We start from the raw sequence: 25734 nt of genomic DNA on the forward strand, positions 1-25734 counted from the left end.
AGAAATAACTCACATGAAAGAAAGTTGTTTGGAATACTCAATATTTAACAGTATAAGAGAGTCCTAACATCAAAAATTTTGAGTTTCACAACTCTAGATATCTATTTTCTGGTACAAGTTCTCAAAGAAAACACACTGTCACACCAGAGTAAGTGACCTTAACAAAATCTGAAGGAATGTCTTGCAAAGAAATGATTTTCTATTGGTGAAAATTCTATATCATTATTATTATATTGCAATACTGTATTGTTGTGAATATAAGTACCTTGAGGGAAAGAATGATTTCATTGTTCAATCTAAAGTCATTGATTTTCATACCATGCTGCTTTGATCCACTATCTACCTCTTAGCCAGACCCATGCCTGGGCTCCTGGGAGATGAGAGCTTACTATAGGTTGCTCTTCAACAATCCATCCCAATGCAATCTATCTTCCTGCCATGTAGCAATTACACACACACACACACACACACACACACAAACTTTTCACCTCTACTACTAAGAATAATAATCAGAATGGTCATTATTCCTAGAAAGAATTCTCAATCAGTTGTCCTATAATTACACCCACATTCCTTATTGTTGGGACTGGAAGCTCAAATCCGTGTGGACAGTCTCGGGTGGGTAAAAGTGGGACTTCTAAATCTTAGAGTCTTACGAGGCCCTCCATGAACAGCGGGGGTTCGAGAAGGTCAGACCGAGCTAGCTCGGCTAGCTCGGGTATTTCCGCCTCTCCCCCGGAGATACCTGATGGGTGAAGTCTCCCTGCCCTCGAGGTCGTCCCGGATTGGAGCACACCTAGTTACCTAACAGCATGGTATTGAGATGCAAACTGTGTGGCTGAAGATTAAGTAGGATTGAGGAAGCCAGAAAGCTCTCTCTTAGCACGTGTGGAGCCAAAGAGAAAAGTAGGGCTCCGCTTCTTTTCTTTCCTCTCTCCCCTCCCCCTCTCTCCCCGCTTGTACTTCTACTTCCAATCCCTTAAGTTTAGCCTCCTTAGGAAATCTCCCCCTCTTCGTCCTAAGAAAGAAGACTCCCCTGCACTTGTAACCGAAACCCTGTAATAAAGCTCAACCCCTGTTTGACTCTGGAACGTCCTTTCTCTCATACGTGCATCCGGCGTGGCCAGCCGAAGACCTGGACAGGTAAGAAAGACTCGGGTAGCCCAATACAGGCCTCTAGGCTTGGCACCTTATAATTTCTTGGATCGACTGGGTCCTCACTGGTCAATCCTACAATTTTTGGTTGTCTTCCCTTTTTAGAATATGAATTTCTTTAGATGGAAGTCTCCCTTGCTTTACATAGTTGTGACTCCCAAATTTAGCTTGGTCACTGGCACATAACATTCATTTATAAAGTAATTTTTCATTCACTCATTCATTCTTTTCTGTCTTCAGCACAGTACTTTGTACTGAATACATATTTGATCCCTGCTCCAATTCTTGACATGTGAATTTCCAAAAAGTATTATGGTGAGATTTACTCATTAGGGACTCAAGACTCCTCCCTTGTTGGGACTGACTATTCAGTGCACCACTTCCAGGGGAGGAAAAGGAGGGACTGTGTGACCAAGTTGGCAAGAGTTTGGGAGAGAAGAGATCTTGGTTTTCCATCTTCAAGAGAGAAAACATGTTTCTAGAAAATCTTCAGCATGGATTCCCCAGAGACAGACAAAAAATCTGGAAGGAAGCTGATATAAAGAAGAGCTGCACTTTAATAATATCCCCAATCCCAGCAGGCCATCCTAGAGATATCAGGAAATGTCTGCTTGAGTGAAATCTGAGGCTCTGTCTTAGTTGAGGTAAGATAGCTTGCTCAGGGAGGTGAGATCATTTTTTTCTGTGTATTATCTGATATATTATCAATTCTGTATAATTTCTCTGATATCTGTTTGCTATCAGCTAAGCTCTGGGAGCAGCAGATGGAAAATCTTAAGACATCTGACCAAATCACTGAAGTAAAAGTCCCCCTATAATATCCCCAACAATTGATCCCCAGGTCTCCTCTTCAACAGTCCCAGGCATGAGGTATAAAATAGTGAGTGTCACTGTTCATTCTCATCATAAAAATGCAAGTAATGGTTATTTGGGTACTGTGATTAGAACAATGCCTTCAAAGTTTCTATTTTTTTCTTATATCAGCTTATGTTCTTCTGAGGAAATTTCCACAGTTCTTTCAGGTTTATATCTAACAATCTTCTACCTAGTCAAGGATAGACAAGAACACTCAGATACGTACTAGGCAAAGGACAGCAGTGCTTTATATTAGCTTCTGAACAGCAGGAGGCAGACAATCAGCCTACTTGGTGTTTTGCTTAGAAAAAAGCTGGCATACTCCAAAGTACCTTGAGAACCATAGCTCTCTACCATGATTAATCTGCAGGAACAGAGTCCTCACAATGTTTTTCTTGGACAGCAGACCCATTTACTAGGCACCAGGGATATATGCACACACTCAGGCGCACAGATACATACACACACACACACACACACACACACACACACACACACACACACACACACACCTATGAAAAGAAGAGAACAACAACTAAGGAAATGCTGCTGAATACCATTTATGTAGCCCTAAGTTATCACAAATCATCTCTTTTCACTTTGCACCTCAAAACTCTTCTATTATTAGTTAATAATATTATTATTAATATATAATAGTAAAATTATTCTCCAATTCTCTTCTCATATTTCTTCCATTTTATGGTGATCACTCAAACCTAGCTTACTTCTGAAGACATGGCATTTCTGATAAATCCATTATAGGTTGCATGTGACTTCTCACATACCCTCTTATGCACAGGATCAAGAAGAGATGCTGACAGAGATTTTAGCTGACCTTGGTACCTTATACATTACATCTTTCACTATTACTCAGCCAACAATGCCATTGAGATCCTTCTCCCTGTCAATCATGGACCTCTATTTCAATTTACACCTTCGTCAATAAGTTCACAATCTAGCTTTCACACTTCTTTTGTACCCCTTCTCCTCCATTCAATGAACATTCAAGCTTCTGACTTGCTCAATTTTCTCAACTACCATGACCTCTGATTTCAGACAATTTTAGCCACTTTAAATACTATCCCAAGCTTCCCCAGCCATCAACACAACTAAATTGGTTCAAAGTGCCCAAATTCCTATGTCTGCTGGAATCATCTTCTAAACAGTTTATTGTGTACACAGGGAGTCAATGAAAGTGTAAGAATAAAGAAGAGAAAATATTAATGGCTTCTTCCCAGAAAAGGGGAATTAATTTTCAGATGAGTCCCTGTGGAAGCCTTTGTCTGCGTATTACTAATGAGGTCCCAGTTGTCTTATAAACATAGATAAAAGCCTTAAGTTACACCATCAGGAGCTCTGTTGACATAGGTGAACACTATTTCTTTACCTATAGCTGAGGGGGGCCCTGGTTAAGTGGCAATTAGGAAAAATTAGGTGAAAGCAACAATCAGAAATAATAATCATCAGATCAAATCAATTTCTAAAGCTTTTCAGAGACTGAGTCCTATGTCCTATTTCCAATCAACATTAACAAAGATTAGAAGGCTCCAACCATGAGAATGATAACTTTAATAGAAGTCATATACTTTAGGTCAAGAAGCTTTAATACCCAAAGCTAGAGGGTAAGTAGTTTGTTAATTTGATGTTTTTTCTTCTAAATAAGGATTAATGAAACCTCAAGAATTTACAACAGAAAGGACATTTGCACATTAATTAAACCCATCACTAATGATGGCATGAGGCTGCAAACTGAATACTAATGTCTTAAAAAATGAGAAGAGATTTTTTGGATGTATGAAGAAATCCACTTCAGAGGTAAAGAACTAGAGAATTTTTGGAAATGAAAGGGACATTCCATCTAGTTCAAACCCTATCCCACAACCTCTCTTCAATACAAATGCAGCAGTGATAGTAATCAAGCTGGAAGATCAAAACTTAAGAGGCACCCACCACTCTAATGGCAAGACAATTCCCTTCAGGTTTTGTAAAATTGTTATAGACTTTATCCTCATATCAAGTCAACATTTGCTTCTTTTCAGCTTTACACATTACTGATGGATCTTCTTTTTGTGAGACAAACTTTCACATATGATTCTTTTTACACATAATAACCTTTAAAATGATAGGAAATGATTATTGTTTCCCTCTGATTCTTACCTTCTTCTTGCTAGATTTTTACAAATCATTCAAATTTCCTTATATGACATGTGTTCAAGATCATTTATGGCCCTTATTAGCTTTTTTCTGCATATTCTCTACCCTGTCAATATCCTTCCTCCACTATGGGAAAGAGAGCCAGACTACCTCACATGGGGTTTGCAAAGGTAAAGTATCAATTCCTTATTTCTGGAAGCCATACCCCTCTTTATGGAATACAAGCTTCTGTAACTTGTTTTTTTACTACCACCTTAGATTGTTCAGTTATATTGAATTTATAGTCTACTAAAATCTTTAATCCCTGAAAAACAAACTATCTTCTAAATTTGACCCAATATTTTTTATACTTTTAGAACTCATCCTTTTAACTCTCATACAAGGCTTTATATTTTTCTTTATTAAATTGTGTCATATTAAATTAATTCCCATGGTCCTAACATATCATGATATTTTTAGATTATGTGTTTGTTAAACTATGAATTATTTGTCTCCAAGGTTGGTCTCATGTTCCAAAACATAGTATCTGTTGTTATTTTGCTCACTTTTTGTTTCAAAGATGTTAAAGACATCCATAGAGCAATTTCCAGACAGATAGACAAATTGGATTGAAGTGAGGCAGATTTGTGTAAAGTCTGAAGCCTGATTTTTTCCTCCAAATGCATCAAAGTGAAATGGTTAAGACAAAAGTCACACAGTGTGTGACATTTTCTTTTATAAATTAAGATAACTTCTCATGCCACAATGTGTCTGAGGGACTCATTCCATGATGAAAGGATAAGTTAAAATTATGATAAATGATGGCTTAATTTACCATCACAAAAATATCAGTCAGGGAGGGGAAAGACCCTCAAACTTTCCTGGAACAATAGAAAACAGTTGCTATTTACATTCATAATAAGCCATGAAAAAGTAAACAATGAGTCATAGAGGCCTGGGCTGGCTTATTATTATTCATTCAGTGAGAGCTTCAGTGACTTGGATGTTCCCCTACAATTCTTCAAAACGGACTTCCATTCCTACTGTGTTTTTTCAGAGCCACTTCTGGAAGGTCTGCAAACCTTTAGTTCTTCCAAAGTGGCATGATCCTAAGAAAGGTGTGGTCACAATACTCTTTTCCATAGGACCATGACCAAGACTCTGTATTCCACCTATAAAATTTAGATAATAGTAGCACCTAACTCCCAGGGTCTACTGAACTTAGAGGGGAGACATATTTTCATCCAACATGGTTAATAGCAAAAGATTGAGCACAAATCTCTAATGCACTCTTCTTAAGATATTCTTTCAAGTTGACATTGAATCGTTCATGCCAACTCTTTGCAAATCATTCCACCCATTGCAAATCCATGAAATTGCCGTATTATAATTTTGACAAATATTTTGCCAAAATTTATTTTGGTAAATCTACATCAGTTGTCTAATTGGTCATCATAGTAATCTGACATTTTAATATAAAAATGTCTTGAGGTACTAACAACTACTCTCATGGAAGACAACCAAATTTACTTCCCAGCACATAGCTTACAAATTATATGCCTTTGTCAGTGACTGAACTCTCTGAGGCACCTTTTTCCTCTCTTGGAAAAGGAGATAAGAGTTCATAGTTCCCAAGGTGACAGACTCCAAAGTCATTTACTGGACAGCTCAAAGTCCACTGGGGTGTTGACAGCATCACACAATCCTTAGAGGTAGAATGTATTACTCTCAGCAGACATTTACTTTTGGAATACATATCTTATTCTTACTAGCTATGGAAACTTAATCATCAATATTCTTTAAGACTTGTATATTCAATACATACTTACATATTTTTACGTAGATTTTAGGTTGTGATCAAATATCTTTCAAAATAGCTATATGAACAAAAATATTATGATTATTGTATGTAAGTAAGAAGCTCAAGCATAGCACTTTCCAATAAAATGCTTTACATACCTCATTTCTGTGAAAGTGACAGTCTTTATGTTGTGGTAGGAAAAAATGCTGAGACAAAACAATGAGAAGAATTGATTTTAGTGGTCTATTTGAGACATCGTTTTGGATTTGTAATAATGAAGTCTCTCCATTTTTTCCTCTTATATACAGATTCTTACTCTACACTCAAAAAGAATGGAGAAAGGAAATTATTCACTAGTGACTGAGTTCAAACTCATAGGGCTGACAGACCAGCCTGAGCTCCAGCTCCCACTCTTCTTCCTATTCCTAGTGATTTATGGATTCACTGTGTTGGGGAACCTGGGTATGATTATCCTTATTGGGTTGAGTTCTCATCTTCATAACCCAATGTATTATTTCCTCTGTAATTTGTCCCTTATTGATCTCTGTCAATCAACTGTCATCATGCCTAAAATGCTAATGAACTTTTTATCAGACAAGAAAACCATTTTCTACCCGGAGTGCACAACTCAGTTGTATTTTTTTGTCTTTTTTGGTATTTCTGAATGTCAAATGTTGACTTTGATGGCATATGACCGCTATGTTGTTATATGCCATCCCCTTCGTTATAGTGTTATCATGTCCTATCACGTGTGCTCATGGTTGGTGGGTGTGGTGTACGGATTGGGGTTCATTGGAGCCACAGCTCACACAGGTTGTTTGCTTAGAGTGCTCTTCTGCAAAGAAAATGAAATTAATCACTACTTCTGTGATCTCCTTCCACTCTTAAAGCTTGCTTGTTCCAGCACCTATGTCAATGAAGTGGTAATTCTCTCATTCAGTATACTTAATATCCTTTTCCCAACAGTAATCATTATTTGCTCTTATGTTTTTATCATTGCTAGCATTTTAAAAATTCCATCCACTGGAGGCAGATCAAAAGCCTTTAGGACCTGCAGCTCCCACATGGTAGCAGTAGGTGTCTTCTTTGGCTCCCTTTCATTCATGTACTTTCAGCCATCTTCAGTCAGCTCCATGGATCAGGGAAAAGTGTCCTCTGTATTTTACACTATCATTGTGCCCATGCTAAACCCCCTGATTTATAGTCTCAGAAATAAGGATGTCAAAATTGCCTTCAATAAAGTTATAGAAAGAACATTCTGGTGAAAAGAGAAATATTAGAATAATTGGTTAATGGGTTTACCGGATGTTGTTATGCTATGGAGCAAAGTATATGGAAAAAGGAGAGACAGAGAGAGACAGAGACAAAGAGACAGAAAGAAAAAGAATTATTTTTAGAGAGATGGTGAAAGTGAGTTTTCTACAAATCAGATACAGTCTCCCAACTATAGTTCATTAGAAGCCTACCTCAGAAATACTTTGCTGTCATTTCTCAAACCAGTAGATTAAATCTTGTTTCCCATACTTATCCTTCCATTACCTCTCTGACTCGTGCTCCAGATAGGTTGTAGAATTCAACCATGAACTGACCTGCTCCTGATATTTAAAGAGTTGGCTTTGCTATTTTAAAATATCTGTATATAAATGCATCTTTGTCAGATATCCTTCTATGGGCCAATGATTCCTACATTTAACAGTTAAATCTCAAAAGTTCAGAGGAAGAATATCACTGAGAATGACAAGATTGGAGGAGGATTTAATAATTTACAAATACAATGTACTGTTTTTCAGCTGAAGAAACTATACCTACCAAAGGATAAATGACTTGCTAATGGTCACAGAACAATCCCAGAGCAAACCCAGGTGTTAAATACAAGTCTCTTGATTCTTGGCCTTACTTCTTCTCCACTGCACCACGTAGTCCTCTAGACAAAAGAACTGAATGGAGGAAAACACAATTTAAACCCTAAATGTGAATGAATGTGTAAAGGTGTTAAAAATCCATTCTGTCATACCATAACATATGGGCTCATACAGGTAAGGAGAAATGTTTCTGGAATACAGATATACTCTGTGATTTTATACTTGCCCTGGACAAAACTGAGATTTTCTATCACTTAGCACAAATAGCAGCTATAAGAGTATGCACAATGAAGCAGAATTCTTCTAAACTGGACATTATAAAGCTGACAATAACACAGGTGTGGAAAATAATAGATATTTTTGGAAATTCCTCATTGCATTTATAGGGTTTGCTGATTTTTATCCCCTGTTCTTTTTATTTCTTTACTTTGAAAAGTGTTTTTGTTACCTGAGAAGGGTTGATGAGAAATACAGCTGGACCTGATAACTGAAAGTTTAATTACAGAAAGAATTTCAAAGCCCTAAAATTAAAATTTTTCGGTTAGGTTTCATACACGTCTTCCTTCTAAGCCATGAACTTTCATGGATTATTCTAAGAAAAACGGGATTAGATTCTCTGATTCTTTATTTCTCCCAAAGTGGACAGAGAATATGTAGACATATAGTCAAAACTGAACTCCCTTTGGGGTTAGGCTTCACACTTTATATACATTTTGAAAAAAGGCTGATGTCATTTCTTATCATTTACCCCCAGACTGAGAAAATATCTCTATATGCCTGACTACTTCTAGTATTTGCCTCTCTAGACAAAAGAATCTGTTACCACCCAAGTTTCAGTAGAACAGTGGGCTTTCCTACTTTAGATTAATCCTTTGCAAGTTTTGGGTGGGGTCTAACTAGGATTAGGAGAGTCAATGCAATTCCATTATCAGTAATCTCCTTCTGAAGAAAATTAAGTTTTAAGTTTGGATTTTTGAAGAAGGGTCAGGGAGCTCTGAACCTCCTTAGGGTATTGCTTAATAATAATCAGTTTGTTATAGTATGCTGGAGGGATTTCTAGGTTCAGCAAGTGAATTTGCAAGGATCTCAGGTATTTCCAGGTTGTGAGATGCTCAGTTTGCCTCCTTATTGGATGATTCTGATTCCCAGGTCAGTTCAGCATCCTCTGGAGAGTAAGGAAACTCAAGCAGGTCAATGTGGTTAATAAAGTCATTAAGCATTCTATCTTGACAATTTCCACAATGTACATTTCACTGCCATTATATTCTCGGCTATCTGTTTTCATTGTCTGTGTGAGTAATGTTTCACTCAAGGTTAAATTGTGAGAAGACCAAGATTTGGCTCTTGCTATAGTATCTTAAATAATAACCAAAACTGCATCTACATTAGTGGAAAGGGTTAACAGTGTCAGGAGCATGAGCTGGGGGATAGATGATGTGAAAAATGCACACATGGTTGGAGTAAGATCAGAAGATATTGAATATGGTAATGGTGTGTGTTTTCTATGAGGAGAAAAAATGCTAGCTAGTATGGGAGATTAGATACCAGGGATCTGAGTGTTGTCAGCAGTTTTTGGGGCAGCTTCCTAAGCCCTACACCCTGCCACTGTCTCTACTGTGAAGGACCAGGAGGAAAGGGTGATGGCTGACTTTTCAATTGGGAGAATAGATGAGAAACAGTGAAGTATGTTATCCCTTTCTTTCCTCATATTCTCATGCTTGAGGGTGGAAGAAGATGATTACAGAGCTTGAGACATTTTGGAACTGTTATACTAAATTTCTCTATAAATAATTTCAATTTTTTGGTTGTGTTGATAAATCCATTCACAATACCTCTTCTTGAAGTATGTGTTGTCTAATTTTTCAATGTCACAAGTAAATGAACAACTTGTGATACATGATTATGAAATAATATGAGGGTATTATAACCCTATGAAAGGGTCAGCATGGGGAAATTAGGGAAACATGATGCTAATGTCTCAGATTTATAGTTTTAGTTGAAATTACATAGAATACTACACCTAGAAAGCTAGGTCATAAAGCATAGATTAACGTTTATTGTGTATGTGCTTACAGAAAGGAAGGGAAAGTAATAACTGTGTTCTAAAATCTGTTGGTTCTGAGAATGTTATAAGTTATTTCATTTGTTTGTTTTAGTGATTTTCAACCAGTGGGGGTTTTATCCTGTAGTCCTTAAAACTGTGTTATGTCTTGTCATGCTTTACACTCAAAGATATATCTTTGAATTGCTTCCTATTTCTTTGAGAAACAAAAGTTGTCTTTGATTTGCAGTTCTGCATGTAGAGAGATATTCATCCAGAAATTGCTGGCTGAATGGGGACCCAGCTAGCTGGGTAACTCAACTCCTCTTCTCCTGTCTGCCTCCCCCTCCCCTTCCTTCTCCTCTCCAAAGGAAGGTAAATTTGGATAGCCAAAAGTTGCCCAGTTGGCTTGGGTTTTACTGGCTCCTGTCCTGTCCTTTCCCAAAACCTTAAACATACTGCACTCTAAAACTGAGACTCCACTGGACCCCTGCCTAAGGACTCCTCTGAATCTCCTAGCTTTAGAGTGATTATCAGTAGTAACTGTTGCTGTTTCCCACCCAGCCTGATGTATTTCTTTTTCTTGCCTACATTAAAGATTCCATGCCCTGCCTACATCACAAATAGGCCTATTCAATGAATTGGGTGTTGCCTCACCCTATGGCAGTACTTCCAAAGACTTTGACCTAAAGAGCCCAAGGTCTCTCAGTGCATCCTGGGTCATGTCCAGTCATCCTAAGAGATATCAGGTCACTGGATTCAGATTGCTCTTTAGGAAAAATGAGGTTAGTGACCTGCACAGTCTTCCCTGACTCAGAACAGTCAAATACAAGTCATGTCATCATTTCTCTGATGGCATGGTCTTCATCAGCAATGAAGGATGAACACAATTGTTTATGTTGGTTTTTAAAATATACAAAATTTTCTTTTTACTTCAGTTCCTTTATCTTCTCTCTTAATTCATTGTGTAACCCTGTTGTACCTTTCTACTTAAAATTACCTGATACATAAAATAATATGCACACATAAACATATTTAAAATATACATATATTTGAATGTGAAAAGGGAAATATTATTGCATAATATGGATGTTATATATAATGTACATATATGGATAATAAATATGGATAGATAGAGTAAACTTTTGATTGTAACAGATCTTACACTAAACATAACACTGATAATTTCCCCCTTCAACAGTTCTGGTGCCTTGCTTTGGATCAGTGTGTCTCAAAGTGTAGTACAGGAATTCCTGGGAGTCTCCATGAGCTTTCATGGATTTCATGAAGTCACTATTTTAATTTGTACGGCCATAAGTATAGATATAACCCACCAAATAAAAGTTTCTTGGGGCACTCATTATTCGTCAGTATAAAAGAATTCTGAAAACAAATATTTGAGAACCACTGCTGTAGATCTCTCAATATAAATTTCTCAAGATGAGCTTTCAAAGAAACCCTCAGATTGTCATACTATAAGAAGAAAGTGGACTTCACAATATTTGAATGGATCACTTGCAAAGAGAATTCACATGACTGGAAATTGTAATTATTATTATTAATAGAAATCATAAAAATTATTGTAATAAATAATAATGATGATTTTAATAAATACTTTTTACACATTCAGTCAGTCATTTTTGTCTTCAACACAGCAGTCAAAATTCCTGTTTCCTGTGATCAGTTCGATCCAATCCATCAAATGTTTAATGGTGAGTCCCTCCTGAATGTAACTTACTGTATTAGTTACTGGAAATAAAAAGACAAATGAAAAACAGCCACCCACTCCCCATTTTGTTTATGAGGTCAAAATTTTTTTCATAACAGCACTAAGATGTTTTCATTTCTAATGTGGTAAACATAGAAATAACTCACATGAAAGAAAGTTGTTTGGAATATTCAGTATTTAACAGTATAAGAGAGTCCTAACATCAAAAATTTTGAGTTTCACAACTCTAGATATCTATTTTCTGGTACAAGTTCTCAAAGAAAACACAGTCACACCAGAGTAAGTGACCTTTACAAAATCTGAAGGAATCCCTTGCAATGAAATGATTTTCTATTAGTGAAAATTCTATATCATTATTATTATATTGCAATATTGTATTGTTGTCAATATAAGTTCCTTGAGGGAAAGAATGATTTCATCCTTTAATCTCTAGTCACTGATTTTCATGCCGTAGTGCTTTGATCCACTGTCTACCTCTCAATCAGACCCCTTCCTGCTCTGGAGACCTGGGCTCCTGGGAGATGAGAGCTTACTATAGGTTGCTCTTCAACAACTCATTTACATGCAATCTACATTCCTGCCATGTAGCAATTTCACACACACACACACACACACAAACACACACACACACACACACACACACACACCAAACTTTTCACCTCTAACTCTAAGAATAATAATCAGAATGGTCATTATTCCTAGAAAGAATTCTCAATCGGTTGCCCTATATTTCTACCCACATTCCCTATAATTTCTTAGATCAACTGCGTCCTCACTGGTCAATCCTACAATTTTTGTTTGTCTTCCCTCTTTAGAATATGAGTTTCTTTAGATGGAAGTCTCCCTTGCTTTACATATTTGTGGGACCCAAATTAAGTTTGGTCACTGGCACATAGTATTCATTTATAAAGTAATTTTTCATTCAATCATTCATTCTTTTCTGTCCTCAGCACAGTAGTTTGTACTGAACACATATTTGATCCCTGCTCCAATTCTTGACATGTGAATTTCCATAAAGTATTATAGTGAGATATAATCACTAGGGACTCAAGACTCCTCCCTTGTAGTGATTGACTACTCAGTGCTCCATTTCCAGGGGATGGAAATGAGGGGCTGGGCAACCAAGTCGGCAAGAGTTTGGGAGAGAAGAGATTTTGGTTTTCCACATTCAAGAGAGAAAACATGTTTCTAGAATATCTTCAGCATGGGTTCCCTAAAGACAGACAAGAACTCTGGAAGGAAGCTGATATAAAGAAGAGCTTAATAGTATCCCCAATCCCAGCATGCAATCCTAGAGACATCAGGGAATGTCTGCTTGAGTGAGATCTGGGGCTATGTCTTAGTTGAGATCAGATAACTTGCTCCAGGGGAGTAAGATCATTTTTTTCAGTGTATTGTCTGATGTATAATCAATGCTGTATAATTTCTGTTTGCTACCAGCTAAGCTCTAGAAGCAGCAGATGGAAAATCTTAAGAGACCTGACCAAATCACTGAAGTAAATGTCCCTCTATAATATCCCCAACAATTAGTCATTAGTCCTCCTCTTCAACAGCCCCAGGCATGAGGTATACAATAGCGAGTGTAGTTCATTCTCATCATAAAAATGCAAATAATTGTTATTTGGGTACTGTGGTTAGAACATTGCTTTCAAAATTTCTATTTTTTCTTATATCAACTTATGTTCTTCTGAGGAACTTTCCACAGCTCTTTCAGGTTTATATCTAACAATCTTCTACCTAGTCAAGGATAGACAAGAACACTCAGATGTATACTAGGGAAAGGACAACAGAGCTTTGTATTAGCTTCTGAACTGCAGGAGGCAGACAGATTTTGGTAGTAAGATTTACCACTCAGCCTGCTTGCTCTTTTGCTTAGAAAAAAAGCTGACTTACACTCCAAAATAACTTGATAACCATAGCTCTCAACCATGGTTCATGTGTAGGAACCCAGTACTCACAATGCTTTTCTTGGACAGAAGACCAACGTACTAGGCACCAAGGATATATGTACACAATCATGTGCACAGATACGCACACACACACACATACACACACACAGACATGCACACACACCTATCAAAAGGAGAGAACAAATGAGGAAACGCTGCTGAACATCATTTTCCTAGCCCTAAGTTATCACAGATCATCTCTTTTTACTTTGCATCTTAAAATTCTTCTATTACTAATGAACTCCTCTAATTCTCAAACTTTCTTGTCATATTTCTTCCATTTTATGGTGATCACTCAAACCTAGCTTACTTCTGAAGACATGGCATCTCTGATCAAACTATTCTCAGCTTTATGTGATTTCTCACATGCTCTCTTATGCACAGGATCAAGTAGAGAAGCTGACAGATTTTAATTGGCCTTAGAACATTATACATTACATCTGTTACTGAGCAGCAAAGCTATTGAGATCCTTCTTGATGTCAACCATGGACCTGCAGATCAAATTAACCCTTCTTCAGTAAGTTCAGAATCTGATTTTCATACATCTTTTCTACCCTTTCTCTTCGGTTCCTTGACCATTTAGGCTTCCCCCTTGCCCAACTTTCTCAGCTACCATGACTTCTGGTTTCAGACAATTTTAACCACTTTAGATGCTATACCAAGCCTCCCAGCCATCAACACAACTAAATTGGTTCAAGGTGCCCAAATTCCTATGTCTGCTGGGATCATCTTCTAAACAGTTTATTGTGTACACAAGGAGTCAATGAAAGTGAAAGAATAAAGGAGAGAAAACATTAATGACTTCTTCCCAAAAAAGGGGAGTTAATTTTCAGATGAGTCCCTGTGGAAGCCTTTGTTTGTGTATTTCTAATGAGGTCCCAGATGTCTTATAAACATAGATAAAAGCTTTAAGTTACACCATCAGGAGCTCTGTTGACATAGATGAACACTATTTCTTTACCTGTAGCTGAGGGGGGCCCTGGTTAAGTGGCAATTAGAAAAAATTAGATGAAAGCAACAATTAGAAATAATAATCATCAGATCAAATCAATTTCTAAAGCTTTTCAGAGACGGAGTCCTATGTCCTATTTCCAATCAACATTAACAAAGATTAGAAAGTTCCAACCATGAGAATGATAACTTTAATAGAAGTCATATACTTTAGGTCAAGAAGCTTTAATACCCAAAGCTAGAGGGTAAGTAGTTTGTTAATTTGATGTTTTTTTCTTCTAAATAAGGATTAATGAAACCTCAAGAATTTGCAAAAGAAAGGACATTTGCACATTAATGAAACCCATCACTGATGATGGCATGAGGCTACAAACTGAATACTAATGTCTTAAAAAAATGCAAATAGATTTTTATGGATGTATGAAGAAATCCACTTCAGAGGTACAGAACTAGAGCATTTTTGGAATTGGAAGGGACATTTCATCTAGTTAAACCATATCCCATAACCTTCCTTCCATACAAAAGCAGCAGTGATAGTAATCAAGCTGGAAAATCAAAACTTAAGAGGAACCCACTACTATAATGGCAAGGCAATTCCCTTTAGCTTTTGTAAAATTGTTATAGACTTTATCCTCATATCAAGTCAACATTTGCTTCTTTTCAACTTTACACATTCCTGTTGGATCTTCCTTTTGTGAGACAAACTTTTGCATATGATTCCTTTTACACATTATAACCTTCAAAATGCTAGAAAATGATTATTGTTTCCCTCTGATTCTTCCCTTCTTCTTGGTAGATTTTCACAAGTCATTCAAATTATCCTCATATTACATATGCTTGAGATCATTTATTACCCTTATTACCTCTTTCTGGATATTTTCTACCTTGTCAATATCTTTCCTCCACTATGGGAAAAAGAATCAGACTACCTCACATGGGGTTTGCAAAGGGTAAAGAGTGTTAGAACTGTCACTTCCTTATTCCTGGAAGTCATACCTTTCTTTATGGAATACAAGGTTCTATAACTTTTTTTTTATTACCACTTTAGATTGCTCAGTTATATTGAGCATGTAGTGTACTAAAATCCTTGATCTCTGACAAACAAACTGTCTTCTAAATTTGACCCCATATTTTTTGTACTTTTAGAACTGATTTGTTTAACTCTCATACAAGGTTTTACATTTGTTTTTATTAAATTGTGTCGTATTAGATTAATCCCATGGTCCTAATTTATCTTGATATTTTTAGATTATGTATTTGTTAAACTATGATTTATTTGTTTCCAAGGTTGGTCTCATGTTCCAAGACATGGCATCTGTTGCTGTTATTTTGTTCACTTTTTGGTTTCAAAGGTGATTAAAGGCATCCATAGAATAATTTCATGACAGGTAGGCAAATTGGATTGAAGTGAGTCAGATTTGTGCAAAGTCTGAAGCCTCATTCTTTCCTCCAAGTGCATCAAAGTGAAATGGTTAGGACAGAAGTCATACAGTGTAGGGCTTTTCCTTTTATAAATTAGTGCAATTTCCCATGCGACTGTTTGTCTGAGGGACCCATTCCACGATGAAGGGATAGATGAAAATTGAGACAAAAGATGGTTTAATTTACCATCACAAAAATATCATTCTGGGAGGGGAAAGACCCTCAAATTTTCCTGACACAATAGAAAACAGTTGCTATTTACATTCATAATAAGCTGTGAAAACCTAAACAGTGAATCATAGAGGCCTGGGCTGAGTTAGTATTAGACATTCATTGACAGTTGGAGTGATTTGGATATTCCCTCACAGTTCTCTGAAACAGACTTCCATTTCTGCTAGTGCTTTTTCAGAGCTACTTCTGGAAGGTCTGCAATTCTTTAGTTCTCCAAAGTGGCATGATCCAAAGAAAGATGTGGTCACAGTACTCTTCTCTACCCTAAGACCATGACCAGGACCCTGTATCTCACTAACAAAATGTGGATAATAGTAGCACCTAACTCCCAGGTCAACTGAATTGGCAGAGGAGACATATCCTTTCATGTTGACATTAAATCATTTGTGTCAACTCTTTGCAAATCATTCCACCAATTGCAAATCCATGAAATTGCTCTTTTGTTCAGTCCATATTATTTTATGTTTTTCATATTATAGTTTTGACAAATACTTTGTCAAAATTTATTTTGATAAGTCTACACCAGTTGTCTGATTGACCATCAGAGTGATCTGCTATTTTATTAAAAATATATCTTGATGTACTAAGAACTAGTCTTATGGAAGACAACAGGTTTCCTTCCCATCAGATAGCTTTGAAATTATGTGCCTTTGGTAATGACAGAACTCTCTGAGAACCATTTCCCTTCTCTTAGAAAAGGAGACAAGAGTCCATAGTTTCCAAGGTGGCAGGCTCCAAAGGTACTTAGTGGACAGCTCAAAGGCCACTGAGCTGTGAAAAGAGCATCACAAAATCCTTATAGGTAGAGTGTATTACTCTCACCAGACAGTTACTTTTGGAATAGATATCTTATTCTTACTAGCTATGGGAACTTAAGCATCAATATTCTTTAAGATTTGTATATTCAATACAAACATATTTTTATATAAATTTTAGGTTGTGATCAAACATCTTTCTCAACAACTATATGAATAAAAGTGTTATGATTATCGTGTGTAAGAAAGAAGCTCAAGCATAGCTCTTTTCAATATAATGCTTTACATACCTCACTGCTATGAAAGTGAGTCTTTATTTTGTGGTAGGAAAAAAAGCTGAGACAAAACAATGAGAAGAATTGAAATGATAACTTTTACTATTCTATTTGAGGCATAATTTGAGACTTGGAATAATGAAGTCTCTCTACTTTTTCCTCTTATAAACAGATTCTTACTCTACACTCAAAAAGAATGGAGAAAGGAAATTATTCATCAGTGACTGAGTTCATCCTCATAGGGCTGACAGACCAGCCTGAGCTCCAGCTGCCACTCTTCTTCCTCTTCCTAGCAATTTATGGATTCACTGTGATGGGGAACCTGGGTATGATTATCATTATTGGATTGAGTTCTCATCTTCATAACCCAATGTATTATTTCCTCTGTAATTTGTCCCTTATTGATCTCTGTCAATCAACTGTCATCATGCCTAAAATGCTAATGAACTTTTTATCAGAAAAGAACACCATTTCCTACCAGGATTGCATAACTCAGTTCTATTTTTTTGCCTTTTTTGGCATTTCTGAATGTCACATGTTGGCTGTGATGGCATATGACCGCTATGTTGTTATATGCCATCCCCTTCATTATAGTCTTATCATGTCCTATCAAGTATGCTCATGGTTGGTGGGAGGGGTATATGCATTGGGATTCATTGGGACCACAGCTCACACAGGTTGTTTGTTTAGAGTGCTCTTCTGCAAGGAAAATGCAATTAATCACTACTTCTGTGATCTCCTTCCACTCTTAAAGCTTGCTTGTTCCAGCACCTATGTCAATGAAGTAGTAATTCTCTCATTCAGTGCATTTAATATCCTTTTCCCAACAGTAATCATTATTTGCTCTTATGTTTTTATCATTGCTAGCATTTTAAAAATTCAATCCACTGGAGGCAGATCAAAAGCCTTCAGGACCTGCAGCTCCCATATGGTAGCAGTAGGTGTCTTCTTTGGCTCCCTTTCATTCATGTACCTGCAGCCATCTTCAGTCAGCTCCATGGATCAGGGAAAAGTGTCCTCTGTGTTTTATACTATCATTGTGCCCATGCTAAATCCCCTAATCTATAGTCTCAGAAATAAGGATGTCAAAATTGCCTTGAATAAAGCTGTAGAAAGAACTTTCCAGTGAAAAGAGAAATATCAGAATAATGGGTTATGGGTTTAGTGGATGTTGTTATGCTGTGGAGCAAAGTATAGGGGAAAAGGAGAGGCAAAAAGAGACAGACAGACAAAGAGAGAGAGAGAGAAATTGAGGGAGAGATTTTTTTTTTGGAGAGGGTGAAAGTGAGTTTTCTACAAAACAAATACTCTGTCTCACACCTGCAGCTCATTAGACACCCCCCTCAGGGATACTTTGGGGTCATTTTTCAAACCAGTAGATTACATCTCTTTTCCTACATTTATCCTCCTATTATCTCTCTGATTTGCACTCCAGATAGGCTGTAGAATTCAACTTTGAACTGATCTGCTCTTCATATTTAAAAAGTTGGCTTTGCTGTTTTAAAATATCTGTATATAAATGCATCTTTGTCAGATGTCCCTCTAAGGGCCAATGATTCCTACAGTTAGCAGTTAAATCTCCAAAGTTTCATAAGAAAAATATTACTAAGAATGACAAGATTAAAGGAGGATTTAATAATTTACAAATTCAATGTCCTGTTTTTCAACTGAAGGATATACCTGCAAAAGGATAAATGACTTGCTAATAATCACAGAACAGGCCCAGAGCAAACCCAGGTCTTAAATCCAAGTTTCTCAGTTCTTGGCCTTCTTTCTTCTCCAATGCAACATGTAGTCATCTAGACAAAAGAACTGAATGGAGGAAAACACAATTAAAACCTTAAATGTGAATGAATGTGTAAAGGTGTTAAGGATCCATTCTGTCATACCATAACATATGGCCTCATACAGGTAAGGAGAAGGGTTTCTGGAATACAGATAGATAGCATGATTATATTTTTGCCCTGGGAAAAACTGAGATTTTCCATCATTCAGCACCAATAACACCAATAAAAGCATGCATCGTGAAGCACAATTCTTCTAAACTGTATGTTTTAAAGAGACAATGACACAGATGTGGAAAATAATAGATTTTTGCAAAATTTTTCATTGCATTTATTGGGTTTGCTGATTTTTATCCTCTGTTGTTTTTATTTCCTTTCTTTAAAAAGTATTTTTGTTACATGGGAAGGGTTGATGAGAAGTAGAGCTAGACCTAATAACTGAAAGTTTAATTACACAAAGGATTTCAAGACCCTGAAATTAAATGTTATAAGTTAGGTTTCATACATGTCTTCCTTCTAAGCCGCCAACTTCCACAGGTTATTCTAAGAAAGAAAAACAGGATTAGATTTTATGAGTGTTTATTTCTCTCAAAGTGGGCAGAGCATATATGTAGACATATAGTCAAAACTGAGCTCCCTTTGGGGTTAGGCTTCACAGTTTATATACCCTTCAAATGAGACTGATGTCATTTCTTATCATTTTACCCCCAGACAGAGAAAATATCTCTATACCAGACCACTCCCAGGTATACCTGACCATTTCCAGTCTTTAGCTCTCTAGACAAAAGAATCTGTCACCACCCACATTTCAGTAGAACACCATGGGCTTCCATACTTTAGATTAATCCTTTGCAAGCTTTGAGTGGGATCTGACTATGACTAGGACAGTCAAAGCAATTCCATTATTAGCAATCTCCTTCTGAAGAAAATTGCACATAAAATCTGGATTTTGGAAGTCAGGGCAAGGAGCTCTGAAACCTCCTAGGATATTTCTTATTAATAATCAGTTTGTTATAGCATGTAGGAGGAATTTCCGGGTTCAGCAAGTGAATTTGCAAGGGTCTCAGGTATTTTGAGGTTGAGGGATGCTCTGTTTACCTCCTGATTGGCTGATTCTGTTTCCCAGGTCAGTTTAGCCTCCTCTAGAGAGTAAGGAAACTCAAGCAGATTAAAGTGGTTAATAAAGTCACTAACCATTTTATTTTTGCAATTTCCACAATGCACACCTCACTGCCATTATATTCTGGGCTATCTGTTTTCATTGTTTATGGTGTGTGTAACGTTTCATTCAAGGTTTAACTGTGAGAAGACCAAGATTTGGCTCTTGCTAGAGTATCTTAAATAATAATCAAAACTATGTCCATATTAGCGGAAGCGATTAACATTGTCATACGTTCTGAGTCAAGTACTGCCTCAGGAGTGTGAGTTGGGGATAGATGATGTGACAAATGCGCACATCGTTGGAGCAAGATTAGAAAATATTGAATATGGTAATGGTGTGTGTTTTCCATAAGGAGGAGATAGAATTGCAGCTAGTGTGGGGGATTTGATACCAGGGAGCTGAGTGTTAACAGCAGCCTTTGGGGCAGCTTTCTAAGCCCTACCCTCTGCCACTGTCTCTACTCTCAAGGACCAGGATGAGAGGGTGATGGCTGACTTTTCAATTTTGAGAACAGATGACAATTGCTGCAGTATAGTATGCCTTTCTTTCCTCATACTCTCGTGCCTGAGGGTGGCAGACGATCATTCCAAAGCTTGATTCATTTTGGAACTGCTTTCCTAATTGCTCTATAAATAATTTCAATTTTTGTTGTGTTGATAAATTCATTCACATTAAGTCTTCTTTAGGTGTGTGTTGTTTAATTTTGCAGTGTGACAAGTAGTTGAACATCTTGTAATACATGATTGTCAGATAGTATTAGGGTATTATAATCCTGTGAAAAGATCAGTATGGGGAGATTAGGGAAACATGATGCTAATGTCTCACATTTATGATTCTATTTGAAATTAAATAGAAGACTGCACCTAGGAAACTCGGTCACAAACCATAGATTAAAGTTTATTGTGTACGTGCTTACAGAAAAGTAAGGAAAGTAATACATTCTAAAAACTGTTGGTTCTGAGAATGTAGGAAGTTATTTCATTTGTTTGTTTTAGTGATTTGCGACTAATGGGAGTCTCATCTTAGAATCCTTAAAACTCTATGTTATGACTTCTCATGCTTTACATTAAAAGATATGTCTTTGAATTGCTTCCTAATTTTTTTGTGAAACAAAAGTTGTCTTTCCTTTTCAGTTTTACATGTAGGTATGTATTTATCCAGAAATTATTGATTAGGTTGGTTTTTAAAATGCATAAAAATTTCAGTTTGCTTCAGTTCCTTTATCCTTCCTCTTAATTTACTCTTTAGCACTGTTCTATCTTTTTCCTTGAAATTACTTGATACATAAAATACTGTACACACATACACACGTTTAAATATACATATATTTGAAAGGGAAAAGGGAAATATTTTATCAGTAATATGGATGTCATATATAATGTACACATATAGATAATAAATATGGATAGATAGAGAAAACTTTTAATTCTTACTGATCTTGCCTTAAACATAACACTGAAAATTTCCCCCTTTGACAGTTCTGGTACTTTGTTTTGGATCAGTGGGTCTCAAAGTGTGGTATAGGAATCCCTAGGAGTCTAAACAGCCTTTCATGGGTTCCATGAGGTCAATTCTATTTTCAAAATAATACAGTAATATTTTCATTTCTAACACAGTAAATATGGATACAATCCACCAAATAAAAGCTTCTTGTGGCACTCATTTGTCAGTATAAAAGAGTCTTGAGAACAAATATTTGAGAACCCCTGCTGTAGATTTCTCAATATAGACTTCTTAGGACAAGCTTTCAGAATCCATCAGATTACTGCACTACTACCAGAAGCTGGTCTTCACAAAATTTGAATGGATTGCTGGCAGAGAGAATTCTCATGACTGGATATTGTATTTATTATTATTAATAGTAATCATAAAATTTATTGCAATAAATAATAATGATTATTGTAATAAATAATTTTTACTCATTCAGGCATTCATTTTTGTCCTCAGCACAGCAGACCAAAGTCCTGGTTCCTGTGATCAATTCAATCCCATCTATCAAACATGTAGTGAATCCCTACTGAATGTGACATACTGTATTAGTCACCAGGAATAGAAAGACAAATAAAAATAGCCACTCACTCACCATTTTGTTTATGAGGTCAAAATTATTTTCATAATAATACTAAGATGTTTTCATTTCTAATGTGGTAAATATAGAAATAACTCACATGAATGAGTTTATATTTAATTTAATTTAATATTTATCAGTATAAAAGAGTCCTAACACTGAAAAGTTTGAGTTTCACAGTTCTAGATATCTATTTCCTGGTACAATCTCTCAAAGAAAGCAGACTGTCACACCACAGTAAGTGATCCATACAAAATCTGAAGGAATTCCTTGCAAAGAAATGACATTCAATTAGTGAAAATTCTGTGTCATTATTCTTATATTGCAATACATTATTGTTGTGAATGTAAGTTCCTTGAGGGAAATAATGATTTCATTTTTTTAATCTCTAGCCATTGATTTTCCTGCCATGGTCATTTCATTCATTGTCTACCTCTCAGTCAGAACCATGCCTCCACTCCCTATTCTAAAGACCTGGGCTCCTAGGAGATAAAAGATACTATTGGCTGCTCTTCAATAACCCATCTCAATGCAATTTAACTGTCTTTCTGCCATGTAGCAATTACACACACACACACACACACACACACACACACACACACACACACACACACACACACTTCTCACTTCTACCTCAAAGAATAATAATTAGAGTGGTCATTGTTCCTAGAAAGAGTTTTCAATCAGTTCTTCTACAATCCACCAGTTGTCTCTGTAATTTCTTGGATCAACTAGGTCCTCACTGGTCAATCCTACAATTTTTGGTTGTCTTTCATATGAATTTCTTTATGGAGAGTCTCCCTTGCTTTACATATATGTGACTCCAGAATTTAGCTTGGTCACTGATGCATGGTATTCATTTAAAAAGCAATTTTTCATTAACTCAGTCATTCATTTCTATCCTCAGCACAGTACGTTGTACAGGATACACTGTTGATCTATACTCAAATTAGTTGACATGTCAATTTCCAAAAAGTATTACGGCAAGATTTAATCATTAGGGACTCAAGACTCCTCCCTTGTGGTGATTAATTACTCAGTGCTCCATTTTCAGGGGAGGGAAAAGAGGGGCTGTGTGGCCAAGTTGGCAAGAGTTTGGAAGATGAGAGATCTTGGTCTTCCATCTTCAAGAGAGAAAACATGGTTCCAGAATCTCTTCAGGGTGGGTTCTTTAAAGACAGACAAGGACTCTTGAAGGAAGCTGATGTAAAGAAGAGCTGCACTTTAATAATGTCCCTAATCCCAGCATGCCATCCTAGAGACATCAAGGAATGTCTACTTGAATGAGATCTGGGGCTCTGTCTTAGTTGAGACCAAATAACTTGCTCCAGGGGAATGAGATCATTTTTTTCTGACTATTGTCTGATATATTATCAATTCTGTATACTTTCTTTGATTTCTGTTTGCTACCAGCTAAGCTCTGGGAGCAGCAGATGGAAAATCTTAAGATATCTGACCAAATCACTGAAGTAAAAATTCCCCTACAATATTCCCAACAATTGGTCATCAGGCCTCCTCTTCAACAGGCCCAGCCATGAGGTTTATAATAGTGAGTGCCACTGTTCATTCTCATCATAAAAATGCTAGGAATTATCATTTTGGTGCTGTTATTAGAACAATGCCTTCATAATTTCTATTTTTTCTTATCTCTACTTACGTTCTTCTGAGGAACTTTCCACAATCCTTTGAATTTATATCTAACAATCTTCTACCCAGTCAAGGATAAAAAACACTCAGATGTATACCAGTCAAAGGATACCAGAGCTTTGTATTAGTTTCTGAACTGCAGGAGGCAGATAATTTTTGGGTAGCAAGATTTACCACTCAGCCTACTTGGTCCTTTGCTTAAAAAAAACCTGATGTATACTTCAAAGTACCTTGAAAACCATAGCTCTCTACCATGGTTCATCTGCAGGAACACAGTCCTCACAATGTATTTCTTCAGCAGAAGACCCATGTACTAGACCCCAAGGATATATCCACACACTCATATGTCCACATACACATACACAAACACACCTATCAAAAGGAGGGAACAACAACTAAGGAAGTGCTGTTGAAGACTGTTTACCTAACCCTAATTATCACAGATCAGCTCTTTTCACTGTGCACCTTAAAACTCTTCTATTATTAATGAACGCCTCTTATCCTAAAACTTTCTTGTCATATTTCTTCTGTTTTATGATGATCACTCAAACCTAGCTTAGTTCTGAAAACATGACATTTCTGATCAACCTATTCTAGGCTGTATGTGATTTCTGACATACTGTCTTATGCAGTAGATCAAGAAGTGAAGCTGACAGAGATTTTAATTGGCCTTGGCACCTTTCATTTATCACTTTTACTCAGCAACTGTGCTATTGAGATCCTTCTTGCTGTCAGCCATGGACCTGTAGTTCAAATTAACCCTTCTTCGATAAGTTCAGAATCTGATTTTCACATTTCTTTTCTACCCCTTCTCCTCCCTTCCTTGAACATTCAAGCTTCCCACTTGTCCAACTTTCTCAGCTACCATGACCTCTGATTTCAGACAACTTTAACCACTTCAATTGTTTATAATTTAGGTGCTATCCCAAGTCTCCCAACCATCAATACAAATGAATTGGTTCAAGGTGCCTAAATTCCTGTGTCTGATGGGATCATGTTCTAAACAGTTTATTGTGCACACAGGGAGTCAATGAAAGTGAAAGAATTAAGGAGAGAAAAACATTAATGACGTCTTCCGAGAAAAGGGGAATTACTTTTGAGATGAATCCCTGTGGAAGCCTTTGTTTGTGTACTATGAATGAGGTCCCAGTTATCTTATAAACATCCATAAAAAAGCCTTAAGCTACATCATCAGAAGCTCTGTTGACATGGATGAACAACATTTCTTTACCTATGGCTGAGGAAGGCACTGGTTAAGTTGCAATTAGGAACAATTAGGCTAACGTAACAACTAGAAATAATAATCGTCAGATCCAATCAATTTCTAGAGCTTTTCAGAGACTGAGTTCTATCTCCTAATTCCAATCAACATTAACAAAGATTAGAAGGCTCCAATCATGACTATAATAACTTTTATAGAAGTCGTATACACTGGATCAAGAAGCTTTAACCTCCAGTGCTAGAGGGTAAGTAGTTGATTAATTTGACTCTACTTTTCCTTCTAAATGAGGATTAATGAAATTTCAAGACTTTGCAGCAGAAAGGACATCTCCATATTAGTTAAACCCATCAGTGATGATGGCATGAGGCTGAAAACTGGATACTAGCAGCTTAAGAAATAGGAAGAGATATTTGGAGTGATAAAGAACTCCACCTCAGAATTATAGAACAAAGTATTTTTGAAATTGGAAGGGATACTTCATCTAATTCAAACCCTCTCCCACAACCTCCCTTTAATGCCCCTACAGCAGTGATAGTAATACAGTTTGAAGATCTCAACTTAAGAGGAACCCATTACTACCTGGTGATACACTTCTTTTTGGCTTATGAATAATTAATACAGATTTTATGCTCGTATCAAGCCAAAATCTGCTTCATTTCAACTTTGCACATTACTCTTGGATCTTCTATTT

At 36.6% G+C, this 25734-nt stretch overlaps 2 protein-coding genes across 2 annotated transcripts; both read left to right on the forward strand.

Moving 5' to 3' along the window:
• The first annotated feature begins 6261 nt into the window (after positions 1-6261).
• On the forward strand, positions 6262-7209 carry LOC140509012 (olfactory receptor 8G50-like). Its single transcript, XM_072616924.1, has one exon. The coding sequence runs from the start codon at positions 6277-6279 to the stop codon at positions 7207-7209; it is 933 nt and encodes a 310-aa protein (XP_072473025.1). The 5' UTR covers positions 6262-6276.
• A 10132-nt stretch (positions 7210-17341) lies between these two features.
• On the forward strand, positions 17342-18289 carry LOC140509013 (olfactory receptor 8G50-like). Its single transcript, XM_072616926.1, has one exon. It carries the CDS (start codon positions 17357-17359, stop codon positions 18287-18289), a length of 933 nt encoding a protein of 310 aa, XP_072473027.1. The 5' UTR covers positions 17342-17356.
• The last annotated feature ends 7445 nt before the right edge of the window (positions 18290-25734 follow it).

The sequence above is a fragment of the Notamacropus eugenii genome, chromosome 5 (genome assembly GCF_028372415.1).
Source record: "Notamacropus eugenii isolate mMacEug1 chromosome 5, mMacEug1.pri_v2, whole genome shotgun sequence".
In the NCBI taxonomy this organism is placed as follows: Eukaryota; Metazoa; Chordata; class Mammalia; order Diprotodontia; family Macropodidae; genus Notamacropus; species Notamacropus eugenii.

Coding starts and splice junctions, on each gene's coding strand:
- LOC140509012 (XM_072616924.1), top strand. CDS start 6,277: ATGGAGAAAGGAAATTATTCACTAGTGACTGAGTTCAAACTCATAGGG.
- LOC140509013 (XM_072616926.1), top strand. CDS start 17,357: ATGGAGAAAGGAAATTATTCATCAGTGACTGAGTTCATCCTCATAGGG.